General features: G+C 44.0%; 1 protein-coding gene across 3 annotated transcripts in view; it reads left to right on the top strand.

Moving 5' to 3' along the window:
• Nucleotides 1-25,309, top strand: part of LOC126184865 (dehydrodolichyl diphosphate synthase complex subunit DHDDS) — a 55,769-nt gene extending 30,460 nt beyond the window's left edge. For all 3 annotated transcript variants that reach the window (XM_049927481.1, XM_049927483.1, XM_049927482.1), the window contains exons 4-7: nucleotides 513-674; nucleotides 757-905; nucleotides 21,032-21,216; nucleotides 24,847-25,309. In XM_049927481.1, the coding sequence (XP_049783438.1) occupies nucleotides 513-674; nucleotides 757-905; nucleotides 21,032-21,216; nucleotides 24,847-25,068 (718 nt within the window). In that variant the 3' untranslated portion in view covers nucleotides 25,069-25,309. The remainder of the gene's footprint in view (nucleotides 1-512; nucleotides 675-756; nucleotides 906-21,031; nucleotides 21,217-24,846) is intronic.
• Nucleotides 25,310-25,589: the final 280 nt, after the last annotated feature.

Here is a 25,589-nt window from a genome sequence, read left to right as displayed (position 1 = left end):
CCCCCTAAGTGTCGTTGTGTTTGATTACCTAGAAATACTATTTCTATTCGAGACTGCTTATTTTATAATCAAGTCATCATTTGTGATGTTATCCTTTTCAAAGGAAGCACAAAGAAGTTCTTAAATTATGGTACTCATGGGCTTGAGCAATGAACTGAATATGCAGGTCAGCCACTTCCATTTGTATAATTAAATTTTATCCATGTAAGAGTTGACACTGTCTTTGTACTTCACACTTTTTGTCACTGTATCATTCAGTAAAAATGGAGAGCTAATGGCTTTCTCTCTCTCTCTCTCTCTCTCTCTCTCTCTCTCTCTCTCTCTCTGCCACACCACCTCCCTCTGTCCAATCTCTCCCCAGTACACACTCATAATCTGCAGCATCTCACTTTTGTATGTAATTTTTTGGATGTTGCTGTGGTTGTTGTGTTCTTGTTTGTTGTGGTTGTTACATTCTTGTTTTAGGATAGGCATTTGCCGATTATAACTAATTACTTTGTTTGTTCCTCCAGATTTGACAAGTTAGCAGAAACTCTGCAATGGTGTTTAGAACTTGGCATTCCAGAAGTTACAGTTTATGCATTTAGCATAGAAAACTTTAAAAGGACGGCAGAGGAAGTTGAGGGGCTAATGGATCTTGCAAGGCAGAAATTCAAGCGGCTGTTGGATGAGAAGTAATAATAATTATTTTTTCTCAAAAATATACATTAAGTAAATTATAAATTACAAATAATGATGATAATTTCCTTTTAATAGAGGGAAGTTAATGGAACGTGGTGTTCGAATCAGAGTCATTGGAAATTTGACACTCCTCCCTAAAGATCTTAAAGATTTGATGCAAGAGGCCATGCTTGTTACGAAGGATAACAGCAAAGCATTCCTAAATGTGGCTTTTGCATATACAGGTATGAGACTATTCTTCATGGTAATGGATAGTTCATTTCAAATTATGACAAGTATAATTATTTTAATAGGAATCCAATTCTGTATTGTAATATAACTGTTGATATGTACTGCAACTCTTTAGGAAAGTAGCCCTGATGTTGCTGAAGAAATGAGTTGGATTTTCTTTAAGAAAATTGTTCATGATGATGATTTCATGCCAACTACATTTGGACTGCAGAGTCTGACAAGACAAGCTAAAAGAAAATTATCGGGCTTATAAAAGAACTTTGGGAGAACTTTTTTGGCTGATGACCACAATATTGCATTTACTACTCAAAACAAACAGAAAATGATGTTCTGTGAGCACCAATTCTTTTATTGAATTGTGGCAAGTGGATTTACACTTCTTAACAATAATCTAAAAGAAACAGAAGAATTTTTCTTTGAATGTTAGAAGATTGCCAACTGGTTTCGTAGATTTGGTAAACACATATTAAGAAAATGTCTTTATGATGCAAAGATGATAGGGAATCATGGAAGAAAGGTGAGAGACTGCTGTATGAAACATACAATATTGAAGTAAAAGTTAGACATCCTGGATATCAGTCCTGTGCTTTTTCTTTTTGAATGCATGGCACAGAAAATGTGCGAGTGTAAGTGCTGTGGAAAATATTGTGTCCTTGGAAGACCAGTGGAAAATATTAGAGGGCCGTTAGAAAATTTGAAGATATTGGTAGGTCGTGGATTGAAGCTGAACAGAATACGTTATGTGGTGTGTAATTAGGATCGGGAAGAAGCAAAACAGAACATGCAGCAATAGAGACATTTTTCTCCATTGTCTGCTGTGATAGATGATAAAAGTTGGTATATTAATGCAAATTGCAAGCAGAGTATGTATAAATTATGAGAATGCTTGCAGCCTGTCTCAGAAGCATGACACACACAGTTAAAATATGTAAGTAAAAGATAAATTGCTGCTTACTGTAAAGATGACATATTAAGTTGCTGACAGGCACAATTAAGACACTTGCACATCAGCTTTCAGCCCCCAGTCTTTGTCAGAAGAAGATAAACACACACCATTCATTCACACAAGCAAGCACACATCACGCATACATGAGTGCCAACTCTGGCATTCTGGTCTGAGCTGCTGGAGCTGCACTGGCTGTACATTGGTGAGAAAATACAATATGATAACTGTGTTGTGTTTTAATTTATTATGGAGGCAAAATTTTATGCTAGATTGACATCTTTTTGCTATATTTTAGTGCCCTCTTGGGGGCTCACCACTCTTTAGTGAGTACATGCTTGGCAACCATAGGGCCACAGCCTTTGTAGCACTACTTCCTCTTTGTGTGCTGCAAACATAAACTTCGACTATCACTTACCTCCTCTTGGATGGTCCTTTTGGTGCAAACACTGCTTGGACTTGGTTCACGAGTTTGATCTTGATTCACTCCCGGCACTATCTTCAACTTCCGTGAACAATTATATGGCCCCTATTATTTGGTTTGACTTGCCATTTCTTCCAAATTTTACAGAAATGCGTGTTGTGCAGGGAAGGTCGCCCACTATGGTATATGCTCCTATGCTCCACCTCTGTGCCCTTCCACCCTGTAACCTTCCTTCCTGTTGTTGTAGTACACCCAAATCCCAGCACGGTAGACATCCCATTGTGTGGTGGTAGCCTCCTGACCACGCAGGGATCGCACTGTTAGTGCTTGTGCTGCACAATCCCCATGTATGCCATGGAGTATGTGCCCATTGTGACTGGGGCACAGGGACTCCCAGCAGTGGATTACTGCCCAGGTAGCTGTTGCTGAAACCGGGTAGCGCCCATGGTGAGAGCCCCTGTTTGGCATGGGTGGCACCATCTTGCTTATTTCACACTGTTTGTTACACGGCCCCAGCAGTCCCTTCAAATGGAAAGGCCTTGTATGATGGAACGAAATACGATCCCTACACATTCCCTTCCCAAGCCACACCATGTGAGGAACATAGGACTAGAAGACAAGGAGAAAAATGCTCCCCCCAATACCTGATCTGTACCAGAATCGATTGGAACTCCTTTGTGGTCACAAAGCCTTTATTTTGTGTCAAGCACATTGAAGATGAACGTGGGGAAATTGCAGCCATCTCTAGCGGAGCAGTTCCCTTCTGATTAAAATGACATCTCCTGTCCAGCAACAGGCACTGCTGTCTTGTGAAAAGTTGGGTGACATTCCTCTGACTGTCACTTTCTGCAGGAGACTCAATATTGTCCAGGGCATCATCTTTCGCCAGGATTTTCATTTGCACTCTGACATTTATCTGTATGCCAACTTAAAGTGACAGAATGTGCATTTCATCTGTCGTGTCCATACGGGACCAAGGGAAAACAGAGTTGCTACCGGGACCTTCATCGTAGCTTTCGAGGGTGATATGTTGTGTGAGAGGGTCTGCTGGTGTGATGTGAAACTCTATGTTCATCCTCGTAAGAGATCCTTCGACTAGGAGTATAAGATCCTGGACAAACTCACATATAAAGAGTCCAAAACAAGTGTGAGAATCTTAGTCTCATACAAATGACACAATCTTATGTTACAGCTGCAGTGTCATCACTTCCTCTGTTGACAATGCTTTCTTCTGTTGCACCTCTTACAGTTGACCCTCGGAGTTGCCGGCTAGTGCCTGTCCCCGAGGTGCTTGAGGGCCCATCTGGTGCATCCACCACACTCACTTTGAGACCATTGGCTCCCGCCTTCCATGGACACAGGTCCCCATCCCCCTGCCAGAGCTGCCTCATCCTCCTCCAGCTTCTCTAGCTAGGAAGAGGTCCATCGGGACTCTCCCTTCCACAGTGTCTGCTGGTCCAAAGCCAGATGCCAGCCAGTGGTTGAAGGAACCAGAGGCTACTGGCCGTCGGACTTCTCGTTCTTCCTGTGTCCCTGAAACCACTTCACCAAAACCTTCCAAGCTCTTGTGTCCTAAGGAGAAGAAGAACGACACCAAGGACAAAATGAAGTCCTCTAAAATAAAGGAAATTTCGGTGGCCCTCGTGCCATCTTACTTAGCGTGTACTCCTTCTGTGCCCGAGGTGGAGTTCCTGGTGGCCCCTGAGGCATCAGATCTCCTCAGACAATGTGCCACAGAACCTATGTCACTCTGGAACCACCCACACACTTCAGTGTGGCATAACAGAATTTATTCAGCCATTGATCTTTCCTTTTGTAGCCCTGGTCTTCTACCACCTATCCACTGGAGAGTATGTGATGACATGTGTGGTAGTGACCACTTCCCGACCTTCCTGTCCCTCCCTCAGTGTTGCTCCCTTGGACGCCTACTGATGTCTCAGCTGGTGGCTGTGCATGACCCTGGGTCATAACCTGCCCCCTCCCCCTTCCCCTGGTCGCTTCATGCCCCTATAGTATTCAGACAGTCTGATCCTCTAGTGGAAATGTAATGGATTTTTCCACCAGCTAGCTGAGCTATGGCAACTTTTAAGGACTTAAACCTTGCATTCTATATTACCATCCAGGAAATGTGATTTCCAGCACCTTGGACCCCCACACTTTGTGGCTACTGTGGTTATTTTAAGAATTGTGCTGACTACGAGAGGAGAGGGTGTCAGATGGAGTTTGTACATATGTTCTGGACTATATACCTTGTGCTGCTTGATACATCTTTGGAGGCTGTGGTTGTTCAGGTAAGGGCATATCAGGATTTTACCATCTGTAATGTTTATCTCCCTCCCGATGATGTCATGTCTCAGGATTTACTGTCTGAATTACTCTCTCGGCTCCCCCAACCTTTCCTAGTCTTGGGCGATTTCAGTGTCTGTAACCCTGTGTGGGGTGGAACAATGATCGCAGGCCACAGTAAAGACATCGAAACTATACTGGTACAACTTGATCTTTGCCTCTTGAACTCTGGTGCCTCCACACACTTCAATGTGGCACAACGGAACATATTTGACCATTGATCTTTCCTTTCGCAGCCCTGGCCTTCTACCATCTGTCCACTGCAGAGTCCGTGAAGATCTGTGTGTTAGTGACCACTTCCCGATCTTCCTGTACCTTCCTCAGTGGTGCTCCCTTGGATGCACTTCCAAATGGGTTCTCGGTAATGCTGACTGGGATGAGTTCACCTCTGCTCCTGTCCTTAGCTGTCCAATGCAAGGCAGTATTCATGTGGCTTTTTAGCATACAACGGCAGCCATTCTTTTGGTATCCAACTGAGGCATCCCCTCTTCCTCAGGATCCCATCATCGGAAGATGGTGCCCTAGTGGAGCCCAGAGATTGCCGCGGCCATTAGAAATCGTAGGCGGATTCTTCAACACCATAAGCAGCATCCTTCACTGGAATCCCTCATTGCCTTTAAACTGCTCAGTGACTGCTTTCGCTACCTTGTAAAACGATGAAAGCAAGAATCCTGGAAATGGTACATTTCTACCATTGGATCACATACACTTCTATGACAAGTGTGGACAAAAATCAGTCACCTCTATGGCTTCCAGTCCCCTGCAGGTGTACCAAGTATTTCCTTAGATGGTGCCATTTATACTGATCCAAACACTGTAACTGAACACTTTGCTCACTCATCTACATCTGAGGAATTCCCCCCCCCCCCCTTCCCCCTCCCCTCCCCTCCACACATTTCAGCTCCTAAAACAGTGGGTGGAGCAAATGCATTTATCTGCAACCTAGAGCCATATAATGTTCCATTCATTGAATGGGAACTCTCCAGTACCTTTGCCCATTGCACTGATACAGCCCCAGGACCAGACTGCATCCACAACCAAATGCAGAAACATCTCTCAGTGGATTGTCAGCATCATGTCCTTACCCTCTTTAATCATATCTGGAACGAGGATGAGTTTACATCTCAGTTTTGAGAAAGCGCGATTGTTCTGGTACTGAAACTGGGTAAGAACCCCCTAGAGATGGACTGTTATCACCCGATCAACCATACCGACATTCTCTGTAAGCTGCTTGAATGCATGGTGAGCAAGCGGCTGTGGTGGCTCCTTGAGTCTCGGGACCTTTTGGCTGCATCTCGGAAGTTTTCGCAAAGGCCACTCCACTGCTGATAATTTGGTTCACCTGAAGTCCACCATCTGGACAGCCTTTGCATGTTGTAAGCACCTCATCGCTGTCTCTTTTGACCTATGGAAGGCTTATGACATGACATGGTGTCACCACATGCTTACTGCGTTGCGTGAGTGAGGTCTCTGGGGTTGACTCCCAATTTTTGTCAAGAACATCTCATTGCACCGTATGTTCTGTGTTCAGATTGGTGCTTCACTCAGTACCCTCTTATCCAGGAGAACGGGATCCCTAAGGGCTCTGTACTGAGCGTACCCCTCTTTCTTATGGCCGTCAGTGGTCTAGCAGTGGCTGTGAGGTCTTAGATATCACACTCGTTATACGCTGACAATTTTTACTTTTATTATTGCTCCTCTAGTATGGATGTTGCTGAGCATCACTTACAGGACTTCATACGAAAGGTGCAGTTACGGGCTGTTAACCCGTGGCTTTCGGTTTTCAACATCCAAGACTCATGTCATGCACTTACGTTGTTGTCGTACTGCATACCCACACCCAGAGCTTTACCTAGCTGATCACTTACTTCCTGTAGTTGAGACACAGTGCTTTTTGAGACTGGTATTCAATTCCCGGCTGATGTGGCTTCCCCACCTTTGCCAACTTTTAAGCGAAAGTGCTTGCAACACCTGAATGCACATCCCTTCCAGAGGTCTGCCACTCTTTGGCGGGTTTGTGCTCGGCTACCACAGGTTCCTAGTCTTTGCAGCATTTTTTCCCTTCTGTGCTGTGTGTCTATCCTCTCGCTATTCTTTTTCCCCCTTCCTTGGGAAACATGTCTGCGGTATTATTGGGAATGATCTGCATTCTGCCGCTGACATACGAACAGTCTCACATTTGTTTCTCGCTCCCTTTTCCTTTCTTTTTTTCCCTTCTCTTCTCGTTCCTCTGCTTTGGTGTTTGAGGCTCCTCATTTTTCTTCTTCTTCTTCTTCTTCTTCTTTCCTGTGTGCCCCTGAATGCCGGTCCACGTGTCTGGTGTGTAACAGGTGACAGGGTAACGTGTAATTCCCAGCCCTGGGTCGACAGGTAGGGTTTGCATGTACCCCCTGGCACAGGCCAGTACCAGGGAGAGGTGATTGCCTGAGCTGTAACCTTCCCAAACTGCCGATTGGTCCCTCTGTCAGGTGTTCGTGAGGTGTGACCTGAGGTGTGAACAATCACGTAAGGCAGGTGTGCCGCCCTTTGGAGGGGGCCCCCAGTTGGAAGGAGTGTGCCATCGGAGATGCTGGCAATTGTGGGGGATTTCCTCATGATGAGTCAATCGTCTTCCCACTTCACGTCTACAAAACGTAAATGGAATGTGGCTAATGATTCGAAGATCCTTCCCACTGCATCACGGTTCCTCATGGCCTCACATACTGAAGACGGTCAGTCCTTCACCATGGTAAATTCATTTATTATTCAGAAAGGTGTTGATGCAATTGCTGGCCTTGTGAAATCCTGATTTACGGAATGGCACTTTGCTTTTGGAGACCAGAAGGGCTCTTTGCTTTTGGAGACCACTTTTGATTCTCAATCACAACAACTGCTTGCTGCCTCGCTTCTCCACGGTTACCCTGTTCGTATCGAGGCCCATAGAACTTCGAATTTTTCCCGTGGTGTAATTTACATCAGGCTACTCGATGGTGTAATGGAGCCCGAAACCCAATCTTACCCCTCTGGTCAGGATTTCACTGCCGTCCAGCATGTAATGAAAAAGGAAGATTCCTCCTTAGTGCCCATTCGCACTATCTTTCTCACCTTTGATAGTGGTGCTTCCGGCCAAGCTCAAAGCAGGCTATGAAATTATCACAGTCCAACAGTACATTCTGAACCCAATGCGCTGCTACCAGTGTCATCATTTCAACCACACTAGAATGTTCTTGTCGACACTCAGCCAAATCTGTCACCTGTGGTAGGGATGCACCTGAGGGCGATTGTCCACCTTCTTCCCCACTGTATCAACTGCAGTGGCGGCCATGCTGCCTCCTCTCGGGATTGTCTGGTGTATCTTGATGAGCGGGCTGTTCAAGAGATTCGGCCAAAGGAAAAAGTGCCTTACCCAGTAGCTCTTAAGCTACCTCTAGTCACAAATCCTGTGTTCTCCCGTCTGGCACCTATAGTTCTGTTCTTGTTACCCCTCATTCCATGAAGGACATGGCCACGTAGACATACAACCTCCAATTCAGTTCTGAGGTTGTGAAATCGCCCAGTGTCAAGGTAGCTTCGCGATCCCCCTGTCCAGCTGTGCAACAAGCCGTCAAACTCTCACCTCAGGGGGCGAAGCCACCACCTACACAACTGGTAGGCTGGAAAGGACAGGAGGAGTACTCCTGTGAAGACTTCCTCCATCCCTCCAGCCAAACAACGCTCGAGACTTCCTCTAACTGGAAAGGCTCGAAGAAGTCCACCAAAGGCAAATGGTCTTCTCCTTTGCCAACTTGAAGATCCTCTTCGATGGTGTTGCTACATGATACCTTAGCCCGGGCGGCCTCTGTGTTGCCGGTGCGCACCAACAACCGTTTTTCAGTGTTGGACTCCACAGACTGACCACACAAGCAAGCTGATGCTTCTGCGCACCCCGTGGAGCAGGATCCTTCTGCTTCTGTGCCCTGTAGTAGCGACTCTTCCCCAGCTGTCACTTGGCAGCTGCCGAGGTGACACCCCTACATCTCTTCCTTGTTGTGACTCTCCTCCAATGGAATGTTCACAGCCTTCGGTCCCTCAAAGAGGATTTATGGCAGCTTTTAGCATCGCAGCATCCCCTTGTACTCTGCCTTCAGGAAATGAAATTACGCCCTCACGACCGCTTTAAGCTTTCACATTTCTTACCGATTCATTTTTTGACCTTCCCCCCGAGGTCGGCATTCCTTCTCATGGGGGTGTCGTGCTGCTCATATGGGATGACATTCACAGTCAACCCATCTCCCTGACCACCAATCTTCATGCTGTTGCAGTTCGCCTTTTCCTTCCTCACCTGACATTTTCCCTCTGTACCATTTATGTCCCTCCATCATTCGATGTCACCAGGGCAGACTTCCTTCAGCTTATTGGGCAGCTACCTCCCCTGTTTTTGTTACTTGGTGACTTTAATGTCCATCATCCCCTTTGGGCTTCTCCCAGGACCTGTCAGAGAGGTGCCCTCTTGGCTGACCTTCTTAAACAACTTAACCTCCTCTGCCTTAACATTGGCGCACCCAATTTCCTTTGCGACTCCATGCACATCTATTCCCATTTGGACCTTCCTTTTGCACTGCCCACCTTGCCCCTCATCTTGAATGGTCTATTCTTTCTGACACCTAATTGAGCGACCATTCCCCGTGTGCTATCCGTTTGCTGACTCCTACCCCATCTGTGTGCACACCCAAATGGCAGCTTCCTAAGGCTGACTGGCGACCTTCAGAGAACAAGATTTCCCCAGTTGTGACAACCAGGTGGACTGTCTCACCAAAATTATCCTTACTGCTGCAGAATGTTTCATTCCTCACACTTCCTCTTTACCAACTCGTGTCCCAGTCCATTGGTGGACTGAGGCATGCCGCAATGCAGTTCGCATGCAGAGATATGCTCTCCACATTTTTAACCATCATCCTACGATGGCAATTTGCATTTATTATAAACAGATGCATGCCAAATGTCGTCGTGTTCTTCGGGATAGCAAACAGGCTAGCTGGATTTCATTCAGTAGTTCTTTTAACAGTTCCACCCCTTCCTCTGTTACGTGGGCCAACCTCTGACGGCTCTATGGGCCTGAGATCCCTTCCCCCATTTCCGGCCTCAGTGGCAGACAATGTTATCATGGACCGTATTGTTATCTCCAACACCTTGGGCCACCATTTTGCGGAAATTTTGAGTTCTTTCCACTATCACCCTGCCTTCCTCCATTGGAAACGAGCAGAGGAGGCTCGGGTGATACCCTTCTCTTCTCGGAGTAATGAGTGCTACAATGCCACCTTTACTATGAGGGAGCTCAATCATGCTCTCAGTTCATCCCGATCCTCCGCCCCAGGGCCGGACACCGTCCACATTCAGATGTTGCAACACCTTTCTCATACAGGCAAGCACTTTCTGCTTAATATGTACAACCACACGTGGGCAGAGGGCACATTTCCTGGACACTGGTGTGAAGCCATCATCATTCCTATACCTAAGCCCGGTAAGGACAAAAACCTTCCTTCTAGCTACTGCCACATCTCTCTTATCAGCTGCGTTTGCAAGGTGACGGAACGTATGATTCGTGCCTGGCTGGTGTGGTTGCTCGAGTCTCCCCATTTACTGACGAATCCACAGTGTCTATTTCGAGCACGACATTCTTCAGTTGACCATCTTGTTACTTTGTCCACTCATGGCACGAATGGTTTTCTGCGGAAATCCCAGACTGTGGCCATGTTTTCCGATTTTGAGAAGGCCTAAGAAACGTGCTGGAGTTACATGTGGGGCTTCTGTGGCTGCCTGTCCTGTTTCCTTCAGGCACAAGATCGAGTTTTGAAGGTGCATGTGGGTTCTGCCTTGTCGTACACCTTCATACAGGAAAATGGTGTACCACAGGGTTCCGTCCTGAGTGTCGTCCTCTTTGCTGTCGCCATTAACCCTATAATATCCTGTCTCCCACTGGGCATCTCCGGCTCCCTTTTTGTTGACGATTTTGCCATCTATTGCAGTTCTCCACGGACCTGTCTCATTGAGTGGCATTTTCAACACTGTCTTGATCGTCTTTACTCCTGGAGCATCGACAGTGGCATTTGCTTTTCCACGGACAAAACCGTCTGTATGAATTTCTGGTGTCGCAAGTGGTTTCTCCCACCATTTTTACATCTTGGGCCTGTTGCCCTTCCGTTGAAACTATGACATTCCTGGGGCTCCTGCTCGATAGGAAACACTCTTGGTCCTCCCACATATCTTACCTGGCAGCCCGCTGTTCAAAGTCCTATGTGTCCTCAATGGTACTTCCTGGGGGTACAAACGATCCTCCTCCATCCGTACCGGTCCCTTGTCCATTTGAAACTCAACTGTGGGTGCTTCGTTTAAACGTCTGCACCTCCAGCCCTCTTACGCTGTCTCAACACTATCCACCATTGTGGCATCCATTTGGCCACGGGTGTCTTTTACACCAGCCCAGTTGAGAGTCCGTATGCTGGAACTGCTGAACTACCCCTGTCCTACCGCCGTGACTTTCTCCTCGGCAGGTATGCGAGCCATTTGTCTGCCGTGCGTGGCCACAAATCCTATGCCTCCTTCTGTGATGATGCCTTTGATCATCAGTATGGGGTTCGTCCTTCTTCTCTGTTGCCTCCTGGAGTCTGTTTACGGCACTTGCTCTGGCGGCTGAACTGCACACTACCTGCACCTTTTCCGGTAGGTGTGAACCCTTCACCACCTTGGCTTTGTGAAATGGCCAGTGTTGAGCTCGGCCTTAATTTGCTTCCTAAGGACATTACTCCAGCCTCGGTCTGTCGCCTTCAGTTTCGTGACCTTTGCACGGAACTTCGCGATAGTACTTTTGTATACACTGATTGCTCTCGGACTGACGGTGGGGTTGGGTGTGCCTTCATCATTGTCACCCGTGTCTTTCGATATCGGCTTCTGGCACACTCCTCAGTATTTACAGCCGAGCTCATCGCCTTATATTGGGCCACGGAATCTGGTGACACAGCCTTTTCAGTTGTGTCATCTGCTCAGACTCATTAAGTACTCTTCAAAGTCTGTGTGTGCAGCGGGTCCAGGAAAATCCTTGGTCTAGCTAGTGTGATGCTTCTGTGGGTTCCTGGTCGTGTCGGTCTGCCAGGAAATGAGGTTGCTGACACTGCTGCCAAGGCTGCACTCCTCGTACCTCAACCTGCGAGTTCCTCTGTTCCCTCCGATGATCTCTTTGTTGCTGTCTGTTAGGAGTTGGGGTGTCCCTTTTGGCATGGCAAATGGTCCTTCCTTCGTGGGAATAAGCTCAGGATTACTAAGCCTCTCCCATCGGCTTGGATGACCTTCTCTCAGCCCTCCCACTGGGAGGTGGTTATTTTGACTCTGCTGTGTATCGGGCACTGTTTTTTTAGCCATCGTCATTTGATAAGTGGTGCTACCCCACCACTTTGTCCACATTGTGCCCAAGTTTTAACTGTCCACCACTTCCTGATGGAATGCCCATTTTTTAACCGTTTATGTTCCCGCGTGGATTTGCTGTCTTGAGTTACCGGCCATTTCGGCATATGATGCACAGGCCGTCGACTGCATTTTACTTTTTATCCACCAAAGCAATATGGTGATGGCCATTTAATTTTTAGTTTTTGACCGCCGTTTCAGTATGGTGTCTTTCTTAGCACTTTTTCAATGTGCCTGTTTTTCCGTCATCTATTATGTCAATAGGGACTGACATATAGTCGTTTTTTAACTCCTCCCTGTCTTCGTGTTTTATAGTTTTGACTTGGGTGCGTATGACCCCAGTTGTTTCTTGTGCCCTAAAGCAAAACAAAACAAAACAAAACAAAACCGCAACCTCAATGCACTTCACTGCCTCAGTTACACTAGGTGGAGTGCAGATTGCTGTACCCTTTTGCGGCCCTACAAAGCCCAGATTCTGTACCGTCTTGATTATGGAAGTCTTCCAGTGGTTCAGCATCACCCACAGCATTGCAGATACCAGACCCCATTCATCATTGTGGGGTCCAAATTGTGACAGGAGCCTTCCAAACTAGCACTGTAAATAGCCTACTTGTCAAGGCTAGAGTCCCTCCATTACATTTCAAGTGCCAACAGCAACTGCTGAATTACACTATATGCTATCTCTTAGTTTCCCTGAACATCTCGGACATCATGTCCTTTTCCCTGAAAGGGAGTTCCACCTCCCACAACAGTGACCCAGAACTGGGTTTAATAATTGCTGCGCACCTAAAGTGTCTCTGTTTGTAACTGAAACTTCCTCCACCATTTCCTCTGGTCAGGGAGACAAAGCATCTTCATCGATGGCTTGTGCCCCGACCTTGGATTTGCCTCGAAGTATCCTTTAGTCCAAAAGATTTTGTTGATCCCACAATTGTTCACTGCCAGTTCTTGGCTGTCCCTGAGAAATATTCAGGTTCGGAAGTGGTATTCATCGACGGAACAGGCTTTGCATACACACATGCATGGTTCAGTGAACTCCACTCTCTGCCAGACAGCTTCAGTGTCTTCACTGCTGAATTGATGGCCATTAAACTAGCCCATACATATCTTGCACTGGCAAGAGTATCCTACTTTGTTATAACTCCATTAGTAGCCTTCAGGCTATAGACCAGTGGTACTCTCTCACCCAATTGTTGCAGCTATCCAGGATCTTGTCTCTGACCTCCTTCAAGCTGGATGACGAGTCATTATCGTTTGGACTCCTGGTCGTGTTGGGATTTTGGGAAGTGAACAAGCTGACTGGATGGCCAAGCTGGCCACCAGGATGCCAATTCTGGAAATGGGGGTCCCAACCTTTGGTTGTTTATACACCGTTGATTGCTGGAAGTCTGGAACTCAGAATAGTCTGCCCTGCTCTCCCCAAACAAACTGAGGACAATTGACAAGACCATGACCATGTGGCAGTCTCCCATGCGTGTTTCTCGCAGGGAATCCACCATCCTCTGTCAGCTCAGTATTGGCCGCACTTGGCCGACCAATGGCCACATTCTCCAATGTGAGGATCCCCTTCACTACCAATGCAGAACCGCCTGATGGTGGCCCACTTACTCATAGATTGCCCTAATTTGGCTGCTTTGAGGCGGCATCTTAATCTTTCTGACATGCTACCTCTGTTGCTAGCAGATGACGCTAAAGTGGCTGAACTGGTGTTACGTTTTACCCATGAAGGTGGTTTCTGTTCACCCCTGGAAGATTTGGCTTTTTGGCCTCATTGATTACCTGAGCAGTTGTGGGGCACCCCTTTCCCCCATCACTGATTCCCCTTCGGCTTCCTTGGCAGCTCTGCTCAGTGACCCAGCCTGGCCTCTAGCCTTCTCACCTTTTTATTCTCTTTATTCTTTTTCATTCCTCAGTTTTAATGCCTTGTCTTTGCTGATCTGTCAATGACTAGTCTGTGCTGTCTTTTTTCTGGGCTTTTATCTCTGTGGTTTGTGTGTGTGTGTGTGTGTGTGTGTGTGTGTGTGTGTGTGTGTTTTAGTGTTAGTTACACTTAGGCTTTCCGGTAGTTGCCTTCTGCCTCCTTCCTTTGATGATCACTCCTGGTTTTCCACATAATGGATGGAGGGACTGATGGCATTGCAGTTTGGTCACTTTCACTCCAAACCATCCAACCATATTTTAATGTAACCCTCCCACAACTTGTAATCCAGTTGTCTATATGTCCTTCTGAAGATGACTTAGGATAAACATTGAAACCATGGTGAAGAGGTTTTAATAATTCAGGGTGTATATGACCCGGGACAACCAGGAGATCCGGGAAAAACCCGGGAATTTTTCCATCCGGGAGAAAACCGGGAAAAACCCGGGAGTTTTTCATTGTTTTTGTTTTCAGTTAAATTTTTGTAATTTTGACTGGCAAGAACTGATACTCTAACAAAGAATATTACTGTATCCTGCTACTTCAGAATAATACTGCAGCAAAACATGAACAATAGGGGGGCGGGGGGGGGGGGGGGGGGGGACGAAAATGCAACTTAAATTGCAAAGGAAATGCGCCATATACAGCAACAAAACACAGTGCTCATACAAGCATCTATACAGCACAATGTGTCAAAGGCTTTAGGAAGACTATGCAATGTTCCGTAACAACAAATTGCCTTCGATGAGCGTGACGTCACCACTTTTTACATTAGATCCGTTTTAGCAGTTATCAGCGGAATCATGTGCATGCACAGTTGAGTAATACCTTCTCCTGCTTCTGGCTAAAGAAATGTGGCTGTTGGCTGTGTAAGCAGTCACAACAAGCAGCTAGATGCTACCGGGAAAAATTTTACTTGAGCGCCCAAGCTGCCAGATTCTTGTATACGCAGGAGGCCCAGTTCTAGGAGGGGGTGGGGGGCAAATTCATACTATTGAGGGAAAAAACCTTGTTTCACAAAGCGACTAGCATCCAGCGCACGTTAGTCTATTGATTATTCATATGACTTTGAAACGCATCCCTGTCGATTTTTGAACACATTCTAAGTTGATTTCTGAAAGAATCATAAGTTGATTTGTGAATGCGTGCATAGTGTACATGATGTCTCTGTCAGGGGAATCCTCGTCGCATGTAGAAACAAACTTTCCTAGAGACACAAGGGGCTATACGAGCTGAGTGGAGTAAGGCCGAATGCCAACCACTTTCTGATTGGGTGGTTAATTGGGTTTGTGAATGATGAGTGTTGTTATAATTACTAGATAAATCCATAGATTCAGGCTACAGGAGTGGAAATAAACAAATCACAGGTAAGAAAGATTACGTATTACCTTCTCGGTGTATCCAAGAAAATGAAATTCTGACAGAAAATTTTTGGCCAGATCGCTATTCTAGTAAGGGCCAGTTGTACAGTCCCCGGCTAGCAGCCGCTTTAAATTCTATTCTGGAAGAAGTACGGAAAACGCGGTGTACGAACATGTAGCAAAGCCTAACCGGAGAATAATTGCGGGATAGCTAAACCTGTGATCTGGCAGAGTTAGTGGAGTTAACCTGTGAATAGGCTTTGACATTGGCAAGAATAGTTACAGAATTAGTGATAGCAAGACCGTTTCTTAGAACGAGGAAGGAGAAGAAACGATGACATTACACAAATTATGGAACAATATGAAGATTCCAAGTTTGTATAAAAATTTCGTACTACTACTTTTCGATCTCATACTTCAGAAACTGGAGCATATGAATGAAGTGTGAAACTATTTCCTAACGTAAGGCTTTTTGCTTGTAGTAAGCCTAATAGGCATTTGATATTAGTACTTTGTGAATTATATTCTGTTGTTACAAAAAAGACCGTATGTGCCAAAACAGTCTCGTTTATTTGGCGTGTGTTATAATTGTTGCAGTATTAGACAGGCCTACTTGTTTTATCTAGCAGAGAGTGACAAAATAGGCGTAATCAGATCGGGAAACTACACGTCTTGGGTCCTATCTTGGGTCCTATTTGCATTAACAGCTTTTTCAGTATTAGACGACATTTCGACTTTTCATGTAGCGAAACGTTTATGAACTTTGATGAGGTAATAGATTCTTTCGCAGAAAGGAAAGCACGCCATGTAAAGCTGTAGCAAGATTAGAGTGAAAAAAATTCTAGGAGCTAAGGATTGAAGAAATATGTATTGTCTTGCTTGTCTCTTGTCTTTACTGGGTTTATGTAGCCTATATTTAATTTTATGTCACACAAAGCAGCAAGTTGTTAGCTGATAGGGAATAAAGAGTGCTAATTTTCTGAAGAGTTCTTTCTTTTTTTTCCTTAAAAGGAGAGAGAGAGAGAGAGAGAGAGAGAGAGAGAGAGAGAGGGACGGGACGTCAAACCGGCCGATTGTAAGCAGGAGAGGCACCACGGGACATTTTAATTTCCACTGTCCTGAATATGGTTTGATGGCATCCATTACAAAATATACATGTTTCAATTCCACAGAGCGAAGTATAGTGACGTGCGATAGAAGAATGCTGTGTGAGGAGGCGAGGCACTGCCCTTTGGCACACATACGACCAAATAACATGTCTTACATTTCCTCGAACACACATGTTTTATGCATCAGACTCTTCAGAAAGATGTGCGCTACAAAATGAACATTTTTTGAAAATTCGATTTTTTTTAATGTCCTATCTCAAACACTCGAGGGAGTGGCGGGGTATTGCACCGGTTCGGAAATATCGTAGATCTGGGGATGATGCGCAGAGCAGTCTAGTTATAGTGGGGAAGTTGGTAGTCTCCACGTGACCCGTGTTTACATTTAGTGATTTTGCTGTTTCCTCTTCGTTTACTGCTCTCACGTCAAATGGAAACAAAACAGATTTCTGATTTCCACATTTCTGACAGTCAAGTGTTACTTGCCTCGCAGAACAATGAAGTTATTTTTGTCAGTTTGCTATAGAAATTTTCTTTTATTCATCTTTTCCACTGAGGCAGAAAATATATTTGAAACGAAGTGTTTAACTCCACACCCTGTTCGCTGCATTTCAAGTGCACGTTTTCAACTTTTAGCACTTATGGCATTATGCCATAATAAAGAACCAAACATGAGATAACACAGTACTGGTACTCCAGAAAAATTAACATCCCATAAACCACATTGAAAAGCTTAATATCAGGTCGTGGCCTACTTAACTGGGAATATGGACATACGAATGTGCACATTTTAGTATGGGTCTCGAAATTTCCATGCTCTTGGAGTGTCCTCTTATGTCTTGTTTCTTCTATGACATAATGTACAATCTTTTCATGTTTTACACGTACGAACATACGAGCTCCCTACAACATCGTAGCTGCACAAGCGCTGTGATGCCTGTCATCTAGCGCTCTCTGGCAAACTGTGGAAACAAACTTATTTCTAACAGGTCACGGGAAAATATTCCGAATGGTGGTTTGAAAAGCGTTACCATCGAAGTACCATTCTGGCAGTACAACGGAGCTATGTGCGATGATGTACGATGAATTTCTTAAATCACCGAGCGTTTGACTCTCATTTAAAAGTAAACTCTGTGATGACGAGCCATTTAGATGAATTTTGAGCCCAGAAGATCAGACATTTATGTCGTTATTAAAAATTTTACGGGGACATTTGTGTGATATATCTTAAATTGTAATACGCGCATAAAAGACCAACATTGTATGTGAAAGCTTAGCTTCTCTTGCAGTGTATTAATCTTACAGACCAATATTATATGTGAAAGCTTTGCGTTTCGTGTAGCAGCACTATGTATATTAATTTAAACCATTATCTTTTTCTGTTTGTGCGTTCGCGCTACTTAACAGTGATGTTGCTGTTGGCTGACTACATCACGTGTCCTAAGCTCTGAATACCTACTGTCATCGGCTGGCGAGATCACGTGACGTGAGCTAAGACTAGCTTACAAAAGCGCATCGCAATCTCGATTTCAATGCTTCGGAAAGTAACATACGGTGTGTGGTGGAATTCGAATTTATACTTTCGTAATACGAAAATATGCAGCGTACATGTCGCTGCACATCAAACATCTTTCCAAAACGCATTTTTTTCTTTGTGTTTAGTTTTCTAAAGTGCTGGGGAATTTTTCTCCCGTGTGTAAAACCATAATCATTCAAAGGGCTTATAAGTTATATAGTTCCAAGAGAAAATATACCATCAGTTAACAGGGAAAAAGTATGTTTTCACCCGGGAGAAAGTGTATTTTTAACCGGGAAATCTGGGAGAAATCCAAGAATTTTTTTTCCTTGTCCATGTATACACCCTGTAATTCTTCCAGTTTGCAGGTGATTGGCTGTTTGCAATTTGTACAAGAAACCGTCATTGAATAGTTAAGGTGCTGAGTCATCTGTAAGCACATAAACCACATTAAGAATGATGTTAGCTTTCAGAAAAATCCTTCTTCAGATATATATGTAGGGACTTCATAAAGTCCCTCGCTAAGACCATTGCAGGAGTACATGTTCTGGATTTCCTGCCGAGACAGATCTGCTGCAGTACAGATAACGGGAGCATCACAGTGTGCAATTGAAATTGTGTGACAACTGAAAACAAACTCCAAAATTGAAGTACACAGGGCAGTGTGATTCTTGTGGGCAAGAGTCTAAATTGCTCATAGGTTCACCTTCAATTCTGGCAGTATGTGGACCAAATGCAATGTTGCATCCAGCCATTGTGAAATGGTGCAGACAGTTTGACCAGTGCCGCACAGGTGTGAGTGATACTGATCAAGAAGGAAGACCATCAACATCGATCACAGCAGACAGTGTCGAGTCAATCGAGGAACTGATTTGCAACAACCACAGATTTTCCAGCATGAAGACATTCACAAAGCAGTTACAAATGACTCTGTGACTAAGGGGTGGATTTCAATCAGAGAGGAATTGAACGATTGGTAGAATGTTTTCACCATTGTTTGCAGAGACTTAGTGACTATGTTGAATAATAGTGTCATGTGTCTGTGTGTGAAGTGTAGTACAGCATTCAGTTAAAGTTTCTTGGCCTGCCATAATAATGTGTAACTTACTTGTAGAAGTTCCCTCATATATTTTTAGTGGATGTTGCATACGTTTTCCTGTAAAACTCGATTCTTCTTTCAGATATCGTACATTGCATGCACTAGTTCAGCATCTTTTGTTCCTTTGCCTTTTCTGAATCCAAATTGGTTTTATCTTAGGCAGTAGTTTAATTTAGCTTGTATAATAGAATTTTTAAGGATTTGATAACATTGTTAAGGTTCAGTAGTTTGAACAATCATTGGGATATTCTTTCTTAGATGCAGTAGTTACTACTTGCAGTGTTCTACTTTTTTCTGAAATCTACTTTTGGTGTTCCATAACAACCACAAATGACTCAGTACAGTTGTTCCTTTATTTTATGTTGGGAACATACAGGCTATGTATTGAAATATTTGTAAATACACTCCTGGAAATTGAAATAAGAACACCGTGAATTCATTGTCCCAGGAAGGGGAAACTTTATTGACACATTCCTGGGGTCAGATACATCACATGATCACACTGACAGAACCACAGGCACATAGACACAGGCAACAGAGCATGCACAATGTCGGCACTAGTACAGTGTATATCCAACTTTCGCAGCAATGCAGGCTGCTATTCTCCCATGGAGACGATCGTAGAGATGCTGGATGTAGTCCTGTGGAACGGCTTGCCATGCCATTTCCACCTGGCGCCTCAGTTGGACCAACGTTCGTGCTGGACGTGCAGACCGCGTGAGACGACGCTTCATCCAGTCCCAAACATGCTCAATGGGGGACAGATCCGGAGAGCTTGCTGGCCAGGGTAGTTGACTTACACCTTCTAGAGCACGTTGGGTGGCACGGGATACATGCGGACGTGCATTGTCCTGTTGGAACAACAAGTTCCCTTGCCGGTCTAGGAATGGTAGAACGATGGGTTCGACGACGGTTTGGATGTACCGTGCACTATTCAGTGTCCCCTCGACGATCACCAGTGGTGTACGGCCAGTGTAGGAGATCGCTCCCCACACCATGATGCCGGGTGTTGGCCCTGTGTGCCTCGGTCGTATGCAGTCCTGATTGTGGCGCTCACCTGCACGGCGCCAAACACGCATACGACCATCATTGGCACCAAGGCAGAAGCGACTCTCATCGCTGAAGACGACACGTCTCCATTCGTCCCTCCATTCACGCTTGTCGCGACGCCACTGGAGGCGGGCTGCACGATGTTGGGGCGTGAGCGGAAGACGGCCTAACGGTGTGCGGGACCGTAGCCCAGCTTCATGGAGACGGTTGCGAATGGTCCTCGCCGATACCCCAGGAGCAACAGTGTCCCTAATTTGCTGGGAAGTGGCGGTGCGGTCCCCTACGGCACTGCGTAGGATCCTACGGTCTTGGCGTGCATCCGTGCGTCGCTGCGGTCCGGTCCCAGGTCGACGGGCACGTGCACCTTCCGCCGACCACTGGCGACAACATCGATGTACTGTGGAGACCTCACGCCCCACGTGTTGAGCAATTCGGCGGTACGTCCACCCGGCCTCCCGCATGCCCACTATACGCCCTCGCTCAAAGTCCGTCAACTGCACATACGGTTCACGTCCACGCTGTCGCGGCATGCTACCAGTGTTAAAGACTGCGATGGAGCTCCGTATGCCACGGCAAACTGGCTGACACTGACGGCGGCGCTGCACAAACGCTGCGCAGCTAGCGCCATTCGACGGCCAACACCGCGGTTCCTGGTGTGTCCGCTGTGCCGTGCGTGTGATCATTGCTTGTACAGCCCTCTCGCAGTGTCCGGAGCAAGTATGGTGGGTCTGACACACCGGTGTCAATGTGTTCTTTTTTCCATTTCCAGGAGTGTAGTTTGGAATTCACAGCAATTCAGATTTTATTGTTGCTGTGAATCATTTCCAGAAATCCATTATGCATTAAAAACACTGTGTTTGAAGTGAAATGTCTTTGACAAAAACTGTTTAAATTTGTGTAGGTGGGATAGGTTTTTGATTGTAGTTTTTCACATGTTTAGCTCGAGATGAAATGACAGCAGCTGTAAAGCACATAGTATCCAATGTGGAAAAGGAGATGTTATTGCCATGTGAAGTGGACCACAAGATGATTGGGGAGTGTCTTTATACAAATGGAAGCCCAGACCCCGATTTACTGATAAGAACATCAGGTGAAGTGAGATTCAGCGACTTCCTTCTCTGGCAGGTTAGTAGAAAATATAACCTTCTCTTTGTCCTTTCACATACAATTTGTAAAACTTTTATGGTGTTCGGTCATTGTTCATTTCCTATATGTTCAGTGAGTTGTATTCACTAAGTGTGGAATACACACCAGTAATATTGCTATGATGTCCTGCTGTATCTGTCAGTGAGCTAACACACTGACCAGTTGTGACAAAGCTGTTAATGAGCTAACATGAAGACATATCACAGTAGAAGAAAGAAGAGTGGTGAGAAGTATTTTGGTATATTATTTTTTGAGGGCTGACATCTGAATCAGTACTTTGAGGAGATTTTTCTCTTGCTTGGAGAAGACTTTCCACACTACTCTGCCATATTGGTGAAATAAAACCAGCATGTCTCATTCCCCAATTGAGGAAGGCTTGTGTCTGCCTGCATATGCAAATTACTCAGGGCATTGGCACCCACAATAATACCCGACTCGAGTAACAGAAGCAAATATGAAGTGTAGATTTGGTAGATGAAGAGTGACTGGATATAATGGAAATTATTGTGAAAGGTAAACAATGTTGCTCCATTGTAAAATTTTCCCTTAACCCTTTGTAAAAAGGGTGAAACATTTCTTGGATATTATCATACTCACCTTTCCACTTGAAGCTGCAATAAAAGTGTGTCTAAAATCACAGAAGTGATAGAAGGATTGTGAGGGCAGGGAGGCTTGTTTTCTCTTACATTATCATCTAAGCAGGCATGACATGCTGTGCCACATGTCTGTTAGAATGTGTGACCTTTGAAGGCATAATAATTACAACTGAGATTTCAGTGGAATACTGTGATGGTATGTTATACATTCAGCAACAAACCAAAGAAAAAAAATTATTCTGGGAAGTTCTGAAGGGAAGCTTCTCTCTCCATGCTCAATGGCATGCTCAGTTAAGACTCTAAATTTCATTCCTGAGGGAAGACTGTTCTTATTTACAAAATAGTTGTTGTTTGTAAAAGCTGAGCATCTTTGAAGAGTGTACAGTTCTGGAAAACAAAACTGAAGAAGATATTATGCAGGAACCATACTCTCCACATATAATATTTTTTCCAATATAGTTCTCTATTCTCTAGTACAATATCCTCTTTGATGACAATAGTCTGTTGTAGTCTTATCTGTATCTCTAGTCCGCCAGACACCTTACAGTATGTGGCAGAGGGTGCTTAGTGTACTATTCCTATTTCTGTTCCAGTCTCAAATGGTTTCGGGAAGGAAGATTGTTGGTAACCCTCATGTGAGCTTGAATGGCTCTGATTTTATGTTCATGATCTTTTCACAAAATGTACATAGGAGGAAGCGAAATATTGGTTGACTCTTCTAGTAACACATAATCTCAGAATTTTAGCAATAAACCACATCGTGATGCAGAACTCCCCACTTGCAGCCTCTGCCACTGGAGTTGGATGAACATCTGCATGATGATTCTGTGTTTATTAAATGAATGTATAATGAAACTCACTGCTCTTCTTTCCATCTTCTCTCTTTCCTCTATCAATTGTATGTAATATGGATGCCAGACTGATGAGCAATATTCAAGTATAGGTTGAACAAGAGTTTTTACGCTACCTCGTGTATATGTGGACTACAATTTCTGAGGATTCTTCCAGTGAATCTCAGTGTGGCATCTGCCTCACCTGTCGTTAGTTTTATGTGGTTGTTCCACTTTAAATCACTCCATATGCATACTCTTGGATGTTTAATGGGTGTGACTGCTTCCTGTGAGTGTTCTGCAGTTGTACAGTCAGACAGTAATGGGTCCTCATAACTATTTATGTGCAACACAGTACATTTGTTTATGTTGGGGTCAATTGCCAATCCCTGCACCAAGATGTGTATTGGTGAATGCTGCTTCAGTTCTCAAAAAGGAAATGCAATCCAGATTTTGAATTTGGCATGTGCCACATAAATTCAGCATCTTTACACATTTTTATCCATTGAAATGATAGACTGAAAGTTTGCAGTTGAGTGACTTTTCAGTAATATCAGTTAATTTATCTGTTGATGTCAAGAAATATGGAACCAAGAATATCACAAAAATGAAGGCTCTGGCATCTTGAATATAAGGGTTCTAAAAGTATTCCAAGGGATGTACATTACTTAAAGGTCTGTGGGCAAAGCTAAGCACCAGACCACGTGCAAATATTGACAAAGACCTCAAGTTACAATCATAATTGGAGCTGATGTAAGATATTATTTCTGGCTGGCTACACCTTGTGTCCGATCATCTATTTGAGGGGTCTGTACCCACTCCTACCATTTGAACAAGTTCGTCTAGAGTCAAATTGTGCTAGGTTTGACTTCCTCTTCCTTTTTGCTGTTTCATTGAGAAGTCCAACAACCTGTTGAACAGATAGTAATGAATAGTCTATTCTTATTTCCACAGGGATCAGTAGAATAGAAACAACTGCCTCACATTAGCAGATGAGATATCGTGTTTGTAGTGGCTAATTGTCAAGAACACTTCAGTATTTCCTTAGGATCAGTGGAGCAGTTTAAGTGATCTGTAAGAATGCAATAGATTTAAGTATGATAGGTCACCGTCCTTCTCATTTGCATAACATCCATAAACTACCACGTAAAAGACCCAAGAATATGTTTACAATAGTTTGACTAATCACATCCTGCAGCCTGAACCTGGTATCACTGTTGTCATGATTTTATTAGTGTTTGGAGATAACAAATGGCTTTCACATACCACATACTGGCCACAAATGCTGTGCTTGGCATACATTTACATGATGAAGAGCTAGATGAGGATATACAAGTAAAAACAAATTTTTTGTCAAAAGCTGTAGTAAATAACAAGAAAATCATCTTTCAAGCAACTATTGGCTCTATTGGAATGTAGTTAGAGCTGCACAGTTGGTAGTACATGATCAACACAAGGTAGGTGTTGGAGTTTGTGCCAGGTTAAGATTGCATATGGGACTGAGGCACACAGTATCTAGATCACAAAAAAAATCCATATCAGCCATGTACTTTCTTTTGTGTGATAGCTGAGCCCTGATACTACTACGCATGCCTTGAAAATTATGGAATGGAAAAAATTATTTTTGTAGTGCAAATGCAGTACAGTAGGAATTTGCCCATTTTGTACTGATATTGGAGTTGACAATGGAAGCCAGCAAAATGTAAAACGAAAGAAACACCTGGAGCAAAACACATTTAGGTGGAAATCAGGGAATAAATATACATAAAAGATGATGTATTGTGCTGCCTCAGCAAACCGTGAGACTGTAGCCACAGGAAACACTGTATCTTTGCTGTTGAGACTTCCAACATTAATTTGGCATGTTCATAAAGATGGTGTATAATTCAGCTGTGTAAATATAAGCCAGTAGTGTATAGTGTGGGAATATGTTAAACTTGTACAAAGTTTTTAGATTAATATGTGAAAAAAATGAAAAAGGCAAAAGTTGAAGGAAAGAAGAAAGTAAGGTTCATGCAAAGTGTGACAGTTAAAAATTTGATATGATAAGTTAATAACCAATTTTGCTACCTTTTTGTGTTTTTTGTGAATAAGAATTTTTCTGAAATAGTTGTTTCAAGATATTTCTCATGTATTGTATTTTTCAACATTTTCCACTAACAGTGATTTTTCTTGTTCCACAGATCTCAAGTTCCAGTGTATATTTTACAAATGTACTATGGCCAAACTTTAGCATATGGAATATGCTAGCAGCAGTATTGTATTATCAAAGGCATTCCCCTAGTTTAGTTGGTGTAAGAACTGCAGAAAAGAAAATAAATGTAGGTGACTCTAAAAGTGTGGAATTTTTTGGAGGAGTCTTTAATGTACAAAATTCATCACTGGTAGCTGCTAGTAATATATAATTCTATCAAGGATTAGATGTGGTTACTTCTTCGATAAAAATTTTATTCAAACAATGTTTTTCACTAAACAGTGAACTTCTGATGTAATTGCTATCCTGTAATTTTACGAGTGGTGTAATTTGGAATGTGTATGTTCAAGATCATCATTACTTCACAAAAAAACTAATTTATTGAACTGTATGCCTAAGATGTTGTGTTATTTAATCATTTACATTTATTTGCCAAGTTATTAAAAAGAATGAGCCATATTTTCTTTTCTTTATTTGACTTTTCCTCAGAGCTACACAGAAGTGACAAAAGTTATGGGATACCTCCTAATATCGTGCTGGACCTCCTTTTGCCTGTCATAGTGCAGAAACTTGATGTGGCACGGACTCAACTAGTCATTGGAAATCCCGTGCAGAAATATGGAGCCATGCTGCCTCTACAGCCATCCATAATTGCACGAGTGTTGCCAGTGCAAGATTTTGTGCACAAACTGACCTCTCAATTATGTCTCATAAATTTTTGATGGGATTCAT

This window comes from Schistocerca cancellata, chromosome 4, assembly GCF_023864275.1.
Source record: "Schistocerca cancellata isolate TAMUIC-IGC-003103 chromosome 4, iqSchCanc2.1, whole genome shotgun sequence".
Taxonomy (NCBI): Eukaryota; Metazoa; Arthropoda; class Insecta; order Orthoptera; family Acrididae; genus Schistocerca; species Schistocerca cancellata.
The sequence above is the reverse complement of the archived record's forward strand: the minus strand, read 5'-3'. Positions and strand labels throughout refer to the sequence as shown.